Source organism: Lutra lutra, chromosome 14 (assembly GCF_902655055.1).
Source record: "Lutra lutra chromosome 14, mLutLut1.2, whole genome shotgun sequence".
NCBI classification, from domain to species: domain Eukaryota; kingdom Metazoa; phylum Chordata; class Mammalia; order Carnivora; family Mustelidae; genus Lutra; species Lutra lutra.
The window spans coordinates 81951582-81966391 of NC_062291.1; the positions used below are offsets into that span (position 1 = coordinate 81951582).

Consider the following 14810-nt stretch of genomic DNA (forward strand, 5'->3'; position numbering starts at 1 on the left):
ACATGGCCCAGTTGTATGCAAAATTTTTACTTGTAGTCCGAAAACTTTTGGGACTTGACTTTTCAGTGGTGAATGTGATTTTGACATATAGTGTTTTATATAACTGGAAGCCAGCCTAGGTTTTTAAGAACCCTAATTATCTCCTCAGTTGACTCTTTGTCCAGTATTTTCAGTGACTTTGTAATTCGAACTCACGTTCCTTTAACTGTTAACACTGGCCCTCATCTCTCATCCCCTTCCCAAAGATAACTTTGTGACCTGTTCTTTAAGTCCTTCCATGGTGCTCTCAGCAGTAATTCTTCCTACATGGCGAGATCTTCTTTCTCTTGAAGGTATCTGTCAAGTCAGGTATTTTTTCATGACTTTGGGGGTTTATACTTCAGCAGTTGGGTTGCGAAGAGTCTAATCAGAGATGTAAAGACGTAAGAGCGCCAAAGTATAAATTAAATTTGGCATAGTTTGTCATGATAAATAATGGAATCGTTGAAGGCCTTAGAGATTATTTTGACTTCTCAGTCATTGAATCTTTTATTCTGTAGAGAATGTTTTTATAACGGAGTGAGTTTATTGGCCGAATTGAATAGGAGCTCATCTTGATATAGTGTATATTAAAGAATTTATTTCCAATTTGTGATTTTCATCTCAGTTTTTGAAAAGGTTATTGTTCTATAGCACTATTCTAGAACTAGAAGTGGTACATTTTCACTTGCTGCGTTTGGTTATTATGTGAATAATGTTTCTCGGAGGTGGTCTAGGCTGCTCACACTATTCCTGGGATTGCTCCTGAGCTTGTGTTGACTTGAAGATACACTTCAAAAATATTGAGGACATTTTACTTAAAAAGCAGCTCATGTTTGAGTATTGAAGGAATTAGTTGTGAATATGAATATCTAAGCCAATTCATGATCGACTATAGCCAAATGGTTAGGGATGTAAAGAAAAAGTATTATTGGGTGGTACAGTTTTTTTTTTTTCCTTCTTCTTTAAATATGTGAAACCACCTAAGTGAATTAAACTCTGGGTAGAAGACAACAATCCAGACATTGTAGCCACCGCATCTGCATCTTTCTACTGACCATGGTAAAGCACATTGTGAACATTACCGCTTAAAACTAACTTTTCTTTTTAAGGGCTCCTGCACTTGTGCCAGCTGACTCCAAGTCCACCCTGACCCCACAGCATAAAGCATGCTGTGATGTCACAGCTACCATAGAACTCCAGGGTAGTGTTGAGCTGGCCCATGGGGGCTCAGGTAAGTCCTGGCTTTTTTTTTACCATTTGGCATTCTTTTCAAAGTTAGTTACCATTATGATCTTATGTCATAAAAGAAAATAAGGCGAAACTTTGAAAACTGTGCCATATATGGGGGAAAAAAATAAGTCTATTTTCTAAACATCTATGAGCCAGCTCCATATTCTAACCAACGGAGTTCCATAGTAGCTGTGAAGTCCCCAGTGAGTTGTGACCTGTGGCTTCAAAATATGTTAAATTCTACTCCTGGCCCAGCTTCTAGAACAATATGAGTTGTTTTTTTACATTTTGTATTTTGCAAGATGTAGTAACTTTCATTTACCCTTAGGTATTAATGGGTTTAGAAGTGTGTTAACACTGCGTTATCTGTAGTTACGCACCGCTGCCTGCTTGGCTGTGTGTTTCATTTGGTCAGTTTCGAATGTATGATGAGACTGTAGGTTAGTTTTGTAAAGTTAATCTTCTCAGAGTGCCTTCAGCTGTCCTTTTAATTTGCCTTTGTAGCACGGAAGAAGAAGGGACAGAACGTGTAATAGACATTTGTTAAATTTTCAGAAAACATATTAAGAGAAAGATCCTTCAGTTACTCTCTTGGAGGGAATGCGAGCAGTCAGTAACTAGGAGGCATGTATACAGCACCTCTTCCGTTGGAACGGTTCTGCTTTTTCCTGGTCATTTTACAAAAAGTGAGATTTTACCCCTGTGTTTATTTTGCTGTCTTTTCCTCCCTACCAGCTCTTCTCCCCTCTTCCTTCTTTCCTTTATCCCCTGATATTAGAGGTGGTAAAAATATTATGTGAATAACTCCAAAAAGACATTTTGTAAGTTGCTTTGTGTATAATCTTAAACTTTGTCCCCTCAGTAGAAAACGTTTAGTAGCTATAAAACTTTTTACCTTACCTGAGTATGGGCCAGATCCTTTTAAATACGCTGTTTACAGTGAAGACCCATCTGTCAAGAAACTGTGGAAACTTTAACCAATAGCTGTCTTTAAACAAGGCGTCATACAGACAGACTGAATGTGTGGACCGTTCAGTGACAGTCTCATGGAACTTGTAATAAATGTACTTTGTAGCTGAAAACTCACTGGTAACTAAAACTAAGTTCTTAATTATAGTTAATGAAAAGAATGGAATCCTATATTCCCAAAACGTTAGATGATGAAATCTTTTTCTCTAAAATGTTACTTTGTACCTATATTTATGTTTGTGTTTTCATGTTCTAGAAGATTTGGAGGATTTTATGCTGTAAAGAATAGAGCACAGACTCTTTATTCCGTTCATCCTCATTTTCTGCCTTCCTGGTTTTGCTCCATGCTGGAGAGCCGCAGCATACCCACTCTGTAGTTCAATGTAGAGTTTGGGGTTGGAGGAAGTAATTGTTTTGTTTTTTTTTGATTTGGATGAATAGAAATCCTGTTTTTGTGTATATGTATCCTCTTTATTGAGGTAGAATTCATATACTGTGCAGCTCACCATTTGAAGTTCTATTTATATATATTTTTTAAATGCTCAATTTGAAGGCAACTGGGTGACATTGTAAATCATAATTCCAAAGCACAGTTTGTCAACTTCCTTGTGCTGTTTGGTTTGTACCTCCCCATTATGTTAGTTAGTTTCTAATTACAGAAATCCCTCACAAACATGACAGAGGAAATGAATTCTTAAACAAGAATTTCTAAGATGAGATTCTTCCAAACATCAGCTGTATGGTGAGTTAGCTAAAAATAGGGAAGACTGTGATTTTAGAAGTTGGTTGGCAGTCATCTTTGTCTTTGGGAAACAAAAGAAGGTGTGTGCATGCGCGTGCATGCACGTGCCTAAATAGGTACACAGATGTATCCATGTTCTGTGCAATGGTTCCTGTGTGTGTTCTCAGGTAAAGTGATGAGTCATTTTGGTCCTTGGGTGGCTTTTCTTATGTCATAAAGAAATCTTATAAATATATGTTTTATAAATAATAAACTGTAAAAGGTGCAGTGATACTGAAGGCACCTAGAAATAGTGACAGCTTTGATAAGACTAATATGAAAAGTAGTTGCTTCCATATGGAATACATATACACGGAAGGAAACAGAGTGGGGCATATTTGGTTCTAAAGAGAAGAACTGCATTAGATTATTCATAAAACTATGAGCTCTCTTTGGTTATTCTCATCTGTTCATTAAAACAAGCAGAAATTTTAGAGTTCTTTGTGTACTTGACTCTAACCATAGGTTGTTTTTATTTCAAGTAGAACTTTGTGTCTATTCTTTGCGTGTGTGTGTGTGTGTGTGTGTGTGTTTTATTATTTTTATTAACATATAGTGTATTATTTGTCCCAGGGGTACAGGTATGTGAATTGTCAGGCTTACACATCTCACAGCATTCACCATAGCACATACCCTCCCCAATGTCCATAACCCAGCCACCCTCTCCCTACCCGCCTCCTCCCAGCAACCCTCAGTTTGTTTCGAGAAATTTTAAGAGTCTCTTATGGTTTGTCTCCCTCCCGATCCCATCTTGTTTCATTTTTCCTTCCCTACCCCCCAAGCCTCCCACTCTGCCTCTGAAATTCCTTATATCAGGGAGATCATATGAGAATTGTCTTTCTCTGATTGACTTACTTTGCTCAGTACAGCATGGAGGTTCCTCTGTTTTTATTCTTAAGGCTTGCCCTTTGGAGAAGATTCCTGCCAGTCGTATCACATTTTAGCCCTGAGGACTTATCCAGGGCACTGGGCCTCCTAAGATTGTTTTAAAGCCTTTTCCATATTGGGAGTGGGAGTGACAGCTGTACTTAGGCATTTATATTGAAGAATGTATTAACCTATGTGGCCATGAAAATAAAAGTTCCTGTAAGAAGGTGTTGTCATTTGATATCATGGATTTCTTCACCTGAAAAATGTCTGTTTCGGCAGCAGGATATCCTTTTTTGGGGAGTGGGTCTAGATTTGCAGAAAGCATCCTCGACCACAGAGTCTGAAAACTTTTGAAGCTGGCCTTTTATGGCCTGTAAATATGATGAGAAAGGACTGTTTTGAGTATAGGAATCATGTTTTTACTATCTGTGTTTCTCACATTGCCTAGCATAGACAGTGCTTTGCATGTCATGGGCATTCAGTGAACATGGGAATTAAATTATTTTAAAGTTATTTTTAATAACTGGGAGAAATTGTTGCAATGTACCAATCTATTAGACTCCAAGGAGTAGCTCTTATTTCTTTAATTTCTAATTTAAGATGGCAATAAAAAATGAATTTTTAAAAAATACAGTAAGAATATTTTTAGCTAGCCTCAGCATTTTACCCAACAAATTTTTCTTGATATAAGTTAGGACACTTAAAATTAAAATTATATGGTCCTGGGGCACCTGGGTGGCTCAGTGGGTTAAGCCTCTGCCTTCCACTCAGGTCATGATCTCAGGGTCCTGGGATCGAGCCTCGAATCAGGCTTTCTGCTCAGCAGGAAGCCTGCTTCCCCCTCTCTCTCGGCCTGCCTCTCTGTCTCCTTGTGACCTCTCTCTCTGTCAATAAATAGACAAAATCCTGTAAAAAAAAAAAATTATATGGTCCTTCAGTCTTGGGGGGTGTGTGTGTGTATGTGTGTTTGTGTAAAACACTATTTGTGGTTAAATTTGAAGCTTACCGACACTATTGTATTTTGCCAAGGGTATTTATTCATAGATGTGTACTGTACTGCTCAGTAAATAGGAGTACTGTCTTCACCTAATACTAATTTGTGTTAAGTTTAGTAACATGGTTTAGTGAGAACAAAAAGTTCTTTATGGATTTGGAAAAAGTGATACTTGTTTTGTCTCTCTACCCCCAACTAGTTTGTAATGTTTTATTTTAGCATATTTTTTTCTTCTAACTCAGCTGGTTCAAGTTTTACTATATTAATACTTAAATGAGTATAAGGAAGATTGGGCTTTGAGAGGTTCTGAAATCAAAATGCTGCTAACTTTAACTTATATTGAAAATGGTTTAAATTGCTCATAATTATTTCATAGCTAAACAGCAGTATGGAAGGCTCAGCATTTGTTTTGATTCAGCTAAAAAAATGCAGGTGTAAAGGGCAGGAGAGACCAAAGCCAACAGGAAGCACATCCCTGTCTCCTTGGTTTCTGTAGAGTCAGGACCAGAATAGGAGTTTAGTGTCTTTTATAAAATTTTTTTTTTAAAGATTTTATTTATTTATTTGACAGAGAAGTCACAAGTAGGCAGAGAAGCAGACAGAGGGGGTGGGGGAAGCAGGCTCCCTGCTGAGTGGAGAGCTCAGATGTAGAGCTTAATCCCAGGATCCTGAGATCATGACCTGAGTGGAAGGCAGAGGCTTAGCTCACTGAGCCACCCAGGTGCCCCGAAAATTTGGTTTTGCATACCAGGATTACTGATCTTTGGTCCAGTTGATAAAATCTAACGATTCCTCTCAGCCTCGAGCATGGAGCCTGGGCTGATGTGAAGGTAAGTACCTAAATAGGTAGTTCTAGAAAGAAATTAAAGGGAGAGGATTACACCAGTTTTCCTTAATATTCTTTAGGACATTTAAATGTTGTCCTGGGATCCAGAAATCCTGGAGAAACACTTAAAAGGGTTTAGAGTGAATGTAATAGGTTTATGCTTTTTGAAGAAAAATAGAAATAAACTTTTTTCTATCATGCTCCTTGTTCTAGGGGTTGTAGAAGGTGATTTAGCCGCTATAGAAGCGTATAAGTCATCAGGAGGAGATATTGCCCGTCAGCTCACTGCAGACGAAGTGCGTTTGCTGAACCGTCCTTCTGCTTTTGATGTTGGCTATACTCTTGTACATCTGGCTATACGTTTTCAGAGGCAGGATATGCTAGCAATACTGCTTACAGAGGTCAGTATGGCATTTTGGTTAAACATTTTATATGAAAGAAATGTGTTCATTAATTTTTGTTTTTGATGTAATGTTTTTCTAAACTGTTCTTAAATGTTTCAGATTCCTTTTACTCCCTTTTAAACTCACACTAAACTTGAAACTTAAGTAGTATATAATTCCTAAGGGTATATGCTTTTAAAATAGGACATTTTGCCATAAGATTGGAATCATCAGTTTGATTAAAAAACACTAGGATGTATCTTTCATTCATTCATTTAACTAAAATTTATTGAGTATCTACTCTGTGCTAGGTACGATGCTAAAAAGGGATATAATTACGAAGGCATTGGCTTTTCCTTCAGTGAGTATCCAGAAAAGTAGAGAAATAAACAGGTAATTCTGTACAGAGTGTATTCTCATAGATGTAAATGCCAGGTGCTGTGACAGTGCTTGGGAAAGTGTTTTGGGGTATCTTGCCTTCTTACCTAGAGCAGGTAATATTGTAGTGGAATCCGAAGGAGAAGTAGGAGTTTGCCTTGTAAGTGGGTAGAGGAGAGAAGGGAACCATTTATTCAGGGGTCCTCGTGGTTTGTGGTGGTTTTGTGGTCAGGAACTTGCAGGTGCTCAGGATGGCTGGTGATTGGGATCTGGGAAGGGAAGCATTATGAAGGATCTTCTAGGCCAAGGAACTGGATGATTGTTCCTAGGGCAGTGAATTGGCTGTGCACAGTGTTAGGGAGAGGGGCAAGGGAGTGGCTAGATCAGGGTGTGTTTGGGCTGCTGTGGATGGGAGAGAGGGAAGCCTCTGTAGGATAGTACTGTGTGATGCTGGCAAGCACTCGGTCAGTACAGGAGTGGGAGTGGCAATGACAGTGGAAGGAAGTGGGCCAGTTTGAGAGTGCTTGATGGGGCTGGAGTCAAGATTAAGTGGATCAGTTGGATGTGGGGAGTCATGGTGAGAGAAGGGTCAGGTTGGTTCTGAGCTCTTGGGCTTAGATAATGACACAGATGTCACAAAGGATTGCAGAGCAACGATTCAGGATGAGGCCATATTATCCAGGTAATTCTTTTAATGATAAGAGAAATAGAGTAAAAGTACGGGGAGTCAGATCAGTTGTGGATTCAGATTTTCTCAGTAAATTGCTTCTGTGGTATGCATGTGCATATTCAAATTTGCCAATATTGGGAACCATTATATAGAAAGCACTGGGAGGGATTAAGGAATATGAAGGTTACCTGAAAACATGATTGAAATGGCTAGCCATTGTTCAGTTTGATAAGAATCCAGTGACCCCAGAGGCACCAAAAAGGGAAAGGGAAGGGCTTGGGGGATAGTAATGGTGAAAACAAGGGGCAGGTTTACTGTAATAGAAAAAGGGACTGTTTGAAAAGCAGCAATGTGATTAAAAAAGGACCAGAGTTCTGGAACCAGGGGATGGAACAGTTAGAGGTAGTTTCTGTAGTATTTGAGATCTGGCTCTATTTGTGGTGTTGTATTGGCAGGGCAAGCGTGTAGAGCTGTAGTCGATGGTGGTGGCAGGAGACAGGATAGAGAGGGCAGCTGTGAATCAAGGCTCAGGTCCTTTGAGGGATTCCCGGACTCCTCTCAGCCTGGTGGAGGGCTGTGAGAAAGTTCGGGACTGTTATAAGTCACTGACCTCCTAAGAGCATCTGGGGACTAACAGTGGGAAAGCAATAGAACCCCATGGTACTTAATATTTACTGCCTAAACAGGTCTCCTTCATTTAGCACCTCCATTTAGACAACAAACAGTTAATACCTTCAGGCAGTTTCTGAGTGTAGGGAATTGAGGAGCTCCTCTGCTGAGTGGTTTTGGCTCAAGGTCTCATGAGCTTAAAGCCACATTTTCAGAGCTGCAGGTGTCAGAAGGCTTGACTGGGGTGAGAGGATCTGGATCCAGGCATACTTGCATGACTGTGGCGGGAAGCTTCAAATCTTGGTCACGTGGGCCCCTCCAGAGGGCAAGTTTCACCAGAACTAAGTGATCTGATGGACAGAAGGCACAGGAGAGTCATCCAGATGGAAGCTTCAGGGTCTTCTAGACGGAACTAAACTTAGGAAGCAGCATACCGTCATTTTCCCCATTTCCTCTGGAACACCTAGACCAACTGTGGTACACTGTGGGAGAGGTGGGAGTGGGGTAGATTTCTAGGGTAAGAACAAAATTGGTTGTGGAATGTCATCTCAGTGGAGTTGGGTGCTCCAGAGGACAGAACTGAAGGGGCCAGTAGGGAGATTGGACTAAGGGATGTGCTTGCAGAGGGAGCACAGAGCCAAGTACTTTTGGGATGAGACCAGGAGAACATTTATATTATGGGATATGTGTCTGGGGGAGGGGTTTTAATTGGATTTTATTTTTATTTTTATTATTATTATTATTTTAAAGGTTTTAGTCATTTATTTGACAGACAGAGGTCACAAGTAGGCAGAGGGGCAGGCAGAGAGAGGCGGAGGAAGCCAGCTCCCTGCTGAGCAGAGATCCCGACGCAGGGGCTTGATCCCAGGACCCCAGGATCATGACCCAAGCCAAAGACAGAAGCTTAACCCACTGAGCCACCCAGGTGCCCCTTAATTGGTTTTGGATTGTGGACTCTGTTGGTAATGTGGTGGAACCTACGGACTCCTTTTCATAATACTGTTTTTTTTTTTTCTTTTAAGATTTTATTTATTTATTTGACAGACAGAGATCACAAGTAGGCAGAGAGGCAGGCAGAGAGAGAGAGAGAGGAGGAAGCAGGCTCCCTGCGGAGCAGAGAGCCCGATGTGGGGCTCGATCCCAGGACCCTGGGATCATGACCTGCGCCGAAGGCAGAGGCTTTAACCCACTGAGCCACCCAGGCGCCCCCATAATACTGTTTTTTTAAATGCCTAAAATAAAAGTAAGATTGCAGAAATCAGTTATATTGAAATGATAGTTTTTAGAATTTTAGATTTGTGATATATAAGAGAATGCATTTTAAATATAGACAGGAGGTTAGTGAAAATGAAGTATTTAAATTTTTTTAAAAAAAGATTTTATTTATTCATTTGAGACAGATACCGAGAGAGAGAGAGACAGAGAGAATGAGCTTGGGTGCAGGGGGAGAGGGAGAGGGAGAAGCGGACTCCCTTCTGAGCCAGGAGCCCTACCTCATCCTAAGGACCCAGAGATCACAACCTGAGCTGAAGGCAGATAGATGCTTAACCATCTGAGCCACCCAGGCGCCCCCGAAGGATTTAAATCTAATGAAAATTCCCATTCAGATTCACAGGTCCTTCCCAAGTTCATGTGCCCTAAGTTAAGAATTACTAACCTAAGGAGATGGTTGAGAGTCATAAGGTTGAAGAGGCTAGATGTGAAGGATAGGGAACGTTGTTTGGTGGCTGCGGTCTGTAGTGACAGCAGAGAGCAGAGCTGACTCACTCGGGGTTCACGCCAGACTCATTTCTTCTCCAGCAGATGCTCACCTTTGATTTAAAAATTCTTCATATGCAGATGTCTTAAACTCCACAAAAGGAATACAGCTTAAATGTAAAATATCTTTGCGTCATTTGTTGCTATCCATCATTAAAGAGATAAGGAAAGTTCTAGCCATGCTCTTAGAAGTTCTCTTAGTGCTCACGAGCACGTCACTGCTCCCATTTCATTCCTGTCTGGCTGGCTATACTTCGAAGGTTTGTTGTCTGTTCTACACTTGGAGAGAAGCCAATTGCTTCTTTAAATATTCAGAGTTATAACCAATGGGGAAGGATTTGAGGTCGGTGGAAAACTAACCCTTTAAAAATATCATGCTTTCTTTATTCCACGTCAGGATACTTGAAGTATTCTTCGTCAGGATACTTGAAGTATTCTTAACCCAGAAGAAGTGTGTTTGTACTTTCATCTTTCTCCGTGAGCTAAAATTTCCTGTTTTTTGTTTTTTTTTTTAAAGAATGCTTTTATTGTGGGCATGATGCTTAGTCTTAGGTGGTTTTTTGTCCTCCCTCCCTGTCCTAGGATGAACCTTTGTGAACAATACCATTTTACATCATATTTTAATCTAATTCTTTATATATTTCCTTGGGATAAATTCCTAAGAAGTGAATTTCCTGAGTCAGAAGGTAAAGCATTTTTTGGCTATTTTCCTGCAAAGTTGTAATGAAACATATTTCCACTGGTGAGGAATTAATCCCTTATCTGTTTTAAAATTAACATCCTGAGTTACTGGGAAGGTTTGGTAATTTCTCTTAAATATTGTTGTTTTCTGCTTTTGTTAATGATAAATGAGATCCAGAGGAAGTTTCTTTTGTATTTAAGGTGTCTCAACAAGCAGCAAAGTGTATTCCAGCAATGGTGTGTCCTGAACTGACAGAGCAGATCCGGCGAGAGATAGCGGCCTCTCTTCATCAGAGAAAGGGGGATTTTGCTTGCTATTTTCTAACTGACCTTGTAACATTTACCTTGCCAGCAGGTAACTCCAAATTTCAATGTGAAAAGAAATTTTCACTCTATTATGATTTTTTTTTTTTAAATGTGTGAGTGAAATTGTTTTTGTTAGAAAGCAGGTAACTTAAGCTACTATATGTGCATTTTAAATTATTTGACTACCTGGAAGTGACCAGTACAAGGGCTCCTTGTAAATTTGTGCTTTGGATCTGGTAGGAAGATAGCAGCTGATATAACTGATTTCTGTGTGGGCCTTATATATTTTAAAAAATCTGTTTTACGTGTTTATTTTTCCCTTCAGGTTTAGTTTATGATATCAGTGTACTCTTTTTTCCTTTTTCATACCTATTTTAAAATTACGTGGGTATTGGTTATTGATATTAACAGATAGGATTAGAACTCTGGCTTTTGATGGGTGGAGTCATTATTTGAATCAAAGATACTGGCATTCTTTTGCAAAGTGTCATTATGTTCTTCACTCATTATATATACCAGAAGTTTCTAAAATAAAGCTTCTTCCATCTTGGTTCTGAGTGTCTTGAGCTTTTATATTGACATGAACAAGGACGTTTACAAATGGTAGGGAGATAATAACTAAGTTTTTTTTTTTTTTTTTTTTTTTTAAAGATTTTATTTATTTCTTTGACAGAGAGAGATCACAAGTAGGCAGAGAGAGAGCGGAGGAAGCAGGCTCCCTGCAGAGCACAGAGCCGGATGCGGGGCTGGATCCTAGGACCCTGGGATCATGACCTGAGCTGAAGGCAGAGGCTTTTAACCCACTGAGCTACCCAGGCGCCCCAACTTTTTCTCTTTTTTTTTAAGATTTAATTTATTTTAGAGAGTGAGTGAGCGAGCACGAGGAGGGTGATGGGGGAAGAAGAGGGAGAGGACCAAGCAGACTCCGCACTAAGTGCTGAGCCCAGTGTGGGGCTTGACTTCACAACCCTAAAATCATGACCTGAGCCCAAATCAAGAGGCAGATGCTTAACTGAGCCACACAGGTGCTCTAGTATTTTAAAATCAGACAAAGTTCACTTGAAGTGCATTCTCTGTACACTTAAGCTTGCTTTGGTAATGTTTAGATTTTTATTTTGACTTGAAAATAGCCTTTTTTTTTTTTTGAAGGGTAATGCTTTATTTTAAGGGTAGACTGCTGCATTAGTAAGTGAACAAAGCATGGAGAATTTGAGGAAGATGACAAAAACAGGGATCTGTATGCCAGTAATTAATGGTTCATTAACTTGTATGAGAAGATTCTAAAGCCTGAAAACAGTAGGCCTGAGCAGAGGTTGAGAGTGTGGGGCAGATAAATATTTGTATGTTGTTTCTGTTTCATAATCTTGAATATCAGATATTTTTTTCTGTTTTACTGAGGGATAATTGTCCTGTAAAATTGCCAAATATTTCAAGTATCTAGGGTTAGGGTTAGGGTGATTGTGATTTCATATATGCATACATTGTGAAAGGGTTTCCTGCATCTAGTTAATTAACACACCCATTGTCTTACATATTTGGTTTACTTATCTGTTTTGGTGAGAACATAAAAGTTTCACTCTGCTAGCAAATTTATGTTATACAGTTACCATGGTTTTGACGTTAGGTGTTCAGCTTTATTCATTTCATAGCTTGGGTGTTTTTGTACCCTTTTACCAATCTCTCTTTTCTTCACTACCCCCCAGCCCCCATGCAACCTCTTTTCTACCCTGTTTTTATGAGTTTTTTTTTTTTTGTATGTGTGTGTTTTTTTTTTGTTTTTGTTTTTGTTTTTTTTAAAGAGCCCATATGGAAGTATTACCATGCAGTATTTAATTTGTCTTTCTCTGGCTAATTCCACTTAGCCTAATGCCCTCAGTGTTCACTGGTGTTGTTGCAAATGGGAGGATTTCTTTCTTTCACCTGGCTGAGTAACACCATTTTACAGCCTCCCCCATCTTAATTCATCCATTGTCTATATCTCAGCTGTTGTGAGTAATGCTGCGACACGCATAGGAGTTTAGTACCTCTTCATTATCCTGTTTTCATTCCCTTTGGATGTATACCCAGATGTGGGATTGCTGGATCATGATACTTCTGACATTTTGAGGAACCTCCATGTTTTCCATGGTGGCTGCACCAGTTTACATTCCACTAACTGTGCACAAGGGTTCCCTTTCCCCACATCCTTGCCAACGTTATTATCTCTTATCTTTTTGATAATAGTTAGATGTAATTATTGGTCCAAATACTCTTTTTACTGTTTTTAGTTAACAGTTTTGCTAAGGAAGTATAGAAAGGAAATCTTTCATGTTCCATTTATGCACACACATTATACATGCATATTTTTTTTGATTTTTTGTTTTTTTTTTTTTATAAAAAGCCACTTGACAGCCTTCACTGCAAGGAAGGACTTTTTTTTTTTTTAATTTTTTTAAATTTATTTGAGAGAACGCATAAGTAGTGGGCAGTAGAAGGGGGGAGAATCTCAAGCAGACTCTGTGCCGAGCACCCAGTGTGGGGCTTGATCTCACAACCTGAGATCATGACCTGAGCTGAAGCCAAGCGTTGGACTGAACCACCTAGCTGTCCCAGCAAGAGAACTATTTTAATTTTTTTTTTAAAGATTTTATTTATTTATTTGACAGAGATCACAAGTAGGCAGAGAGGCAGGCAGAGAGAGTGGAGGAAGCAGGCTCCCCGCTAAGCAGAGAGCCTGATGCGGGGCTCGATCCCAGGACCCTGAGATCATGATCTGAGCCGAAGGTAGAGGCTTAACCCACTGAGCCACCCAGGCGCCCCAAGAGAACTATTTTAGAGGAAGTCACTATTAGATCCTTACATCAAATTTATTAAGTTATAAGACATAAGAAAATCTTCTGAGTCTTGTTTTTTTCTTTGTAGATATTGAAGACTTGCCTCCAACAGTCCAGGAAAAACTATTTGATGAGGTGCTTGATAGAGATGTTCAGAAAGGTAAGTGTGGAATTAATGTGATTTAGTTCAATATCCATATACTCTTTGCTTTTTTTAAGGCTTAGAGCAGTTCAGTGTATGGTTGACTTGTTTTATTTTTACTTTAATTGAAAATGTAAAGTCCTTAGGAGCAGTGCTGTTAAAAATGCTCATTCTGTTAATTATATCTTGATAAAACTGGAAAAAATTTTAAGAATGCTCATTCATGGCTCTTAATTGTGATGGAATAAGGGTATAAAAGTTTTTAAGCCTTGGTTTTCTACTTCCTGTTCTAGAATGTGTATATTTCTGTATTAAGCATTCTCAGCAAATAGTAAAGAACTTAAAAGTTGAGAAAATTGGGGCACCTGGGTGGCTCAGGAGGTTAAAGCCTCTGCCTTTGGCTCAGGTCATGATCCCAGGGTCCTGGGATCGAGCCCCACAGAGATTGGGCTCTCTGCTCAGTGGGGAGCCTGCTCCCCACCCCATCCCCGCTTCCCCCTCTGTCTACTTGTGGTCTCTCTCTCTCTGTCAAATAAATAAAGTCTTTTAAAAAAAAAAAAAAAGTTGAGAAAATTATTCTAGGGCCACAGATGTTTCAACTACTTGGAAGGTTTGTATTCCAGTTGATCAGATTTATTTAGTTGTTTAATAGTAAATGAACATCAACTTAACAACATCTAGAGAATGGGTTCTTTCTTCCAGTGAATAGTCCTAAATTGCATGAAAATGAACATGTTACTTAAATTCCTTATATAGAGTTAGAAGAAGAATCCCCAATTATAAACTGGTCTTTGGAGTTGGCTACGCGTTTGGACAGTCGGCTGTACGCACTTTGGAACCGGACTGCAGGAGATTGCTTACTTGATTCCGTGCTCCAGGCTACCTGGGGCATTTACGACAAGGACTCGGTGCTCCGGAAAGCCCTGCATGACAGCCTGCATGACTGTTCACATTGGTGAGCTGTTGTCCTTCCCTGTGTAAAAGCAGGCTTGCTCTTGCCGCATCATTTCCCTGTAGTGTTGGGATACTTTTGTGTGTGTGTGTGTGTGTGTTGGGATACTTTTTGCCTCTTATATTTTCTGTGGAAGCTGGAGAGAAAACTTTGTTTTTTTGCACATTGAGACACTTTAAACATTTTGATAGATTTTGCTAACTTTTATATAGAAACATTTGAAGTTAAATAGGTCTTTGCTCATATTTTTAAGTGTTATGAATTCATGTTTATGTTGAAATTTAAGATTGTTAGCATTGTATTACAAGATTTTTTTTCTTCCTGAGGCACATAATCTTCAGACCACATTTTTATCTTGCAAATTTTGAAATCCACAGTAAAGTTAAAAAAATATATACGTATCAGTGCAACGGACCCCAATATTTCC

At 39.3% G+C, this 14810-nt stretch overlaps 1 protein-coding gene across 3 annotated transcripts in view; it reads left to right on the plus strand.

Annotated features, from left to right (window-relative positions):
- The window catches only part of ZRANB1 (zinc finger RANBP2-type containing 1), a 58637-nt gene that overhangs the window by 35148 nt on the left and 8679 nt on the right, over positions 1–14810 (plus strand). For 2 of the 3 annotated variants that reach the window (XM_047703470.1, XM_047703469.1), the window contains exons 3-6: positions 5905–6092; positions 10372–10525; positions 13378–13449; positions 14188–14386. In XM_047703470.1, the coding sequence (XP_047559426.1) occupies positions 5905–6092; positions 10372–10525; positions 13378–13449; positions 14188–14386 (613 nt within the window). Of the gene's footprint in view, positions 1–1130; positions 1253–5904; positions 6093–10371; positions 10526–13377; positions 13450–14187; positions 14387–14810 lie in introns of all 3 variants that reach the window. The other variant, XM_047703471.1, reaches the window with a different exon arrangement.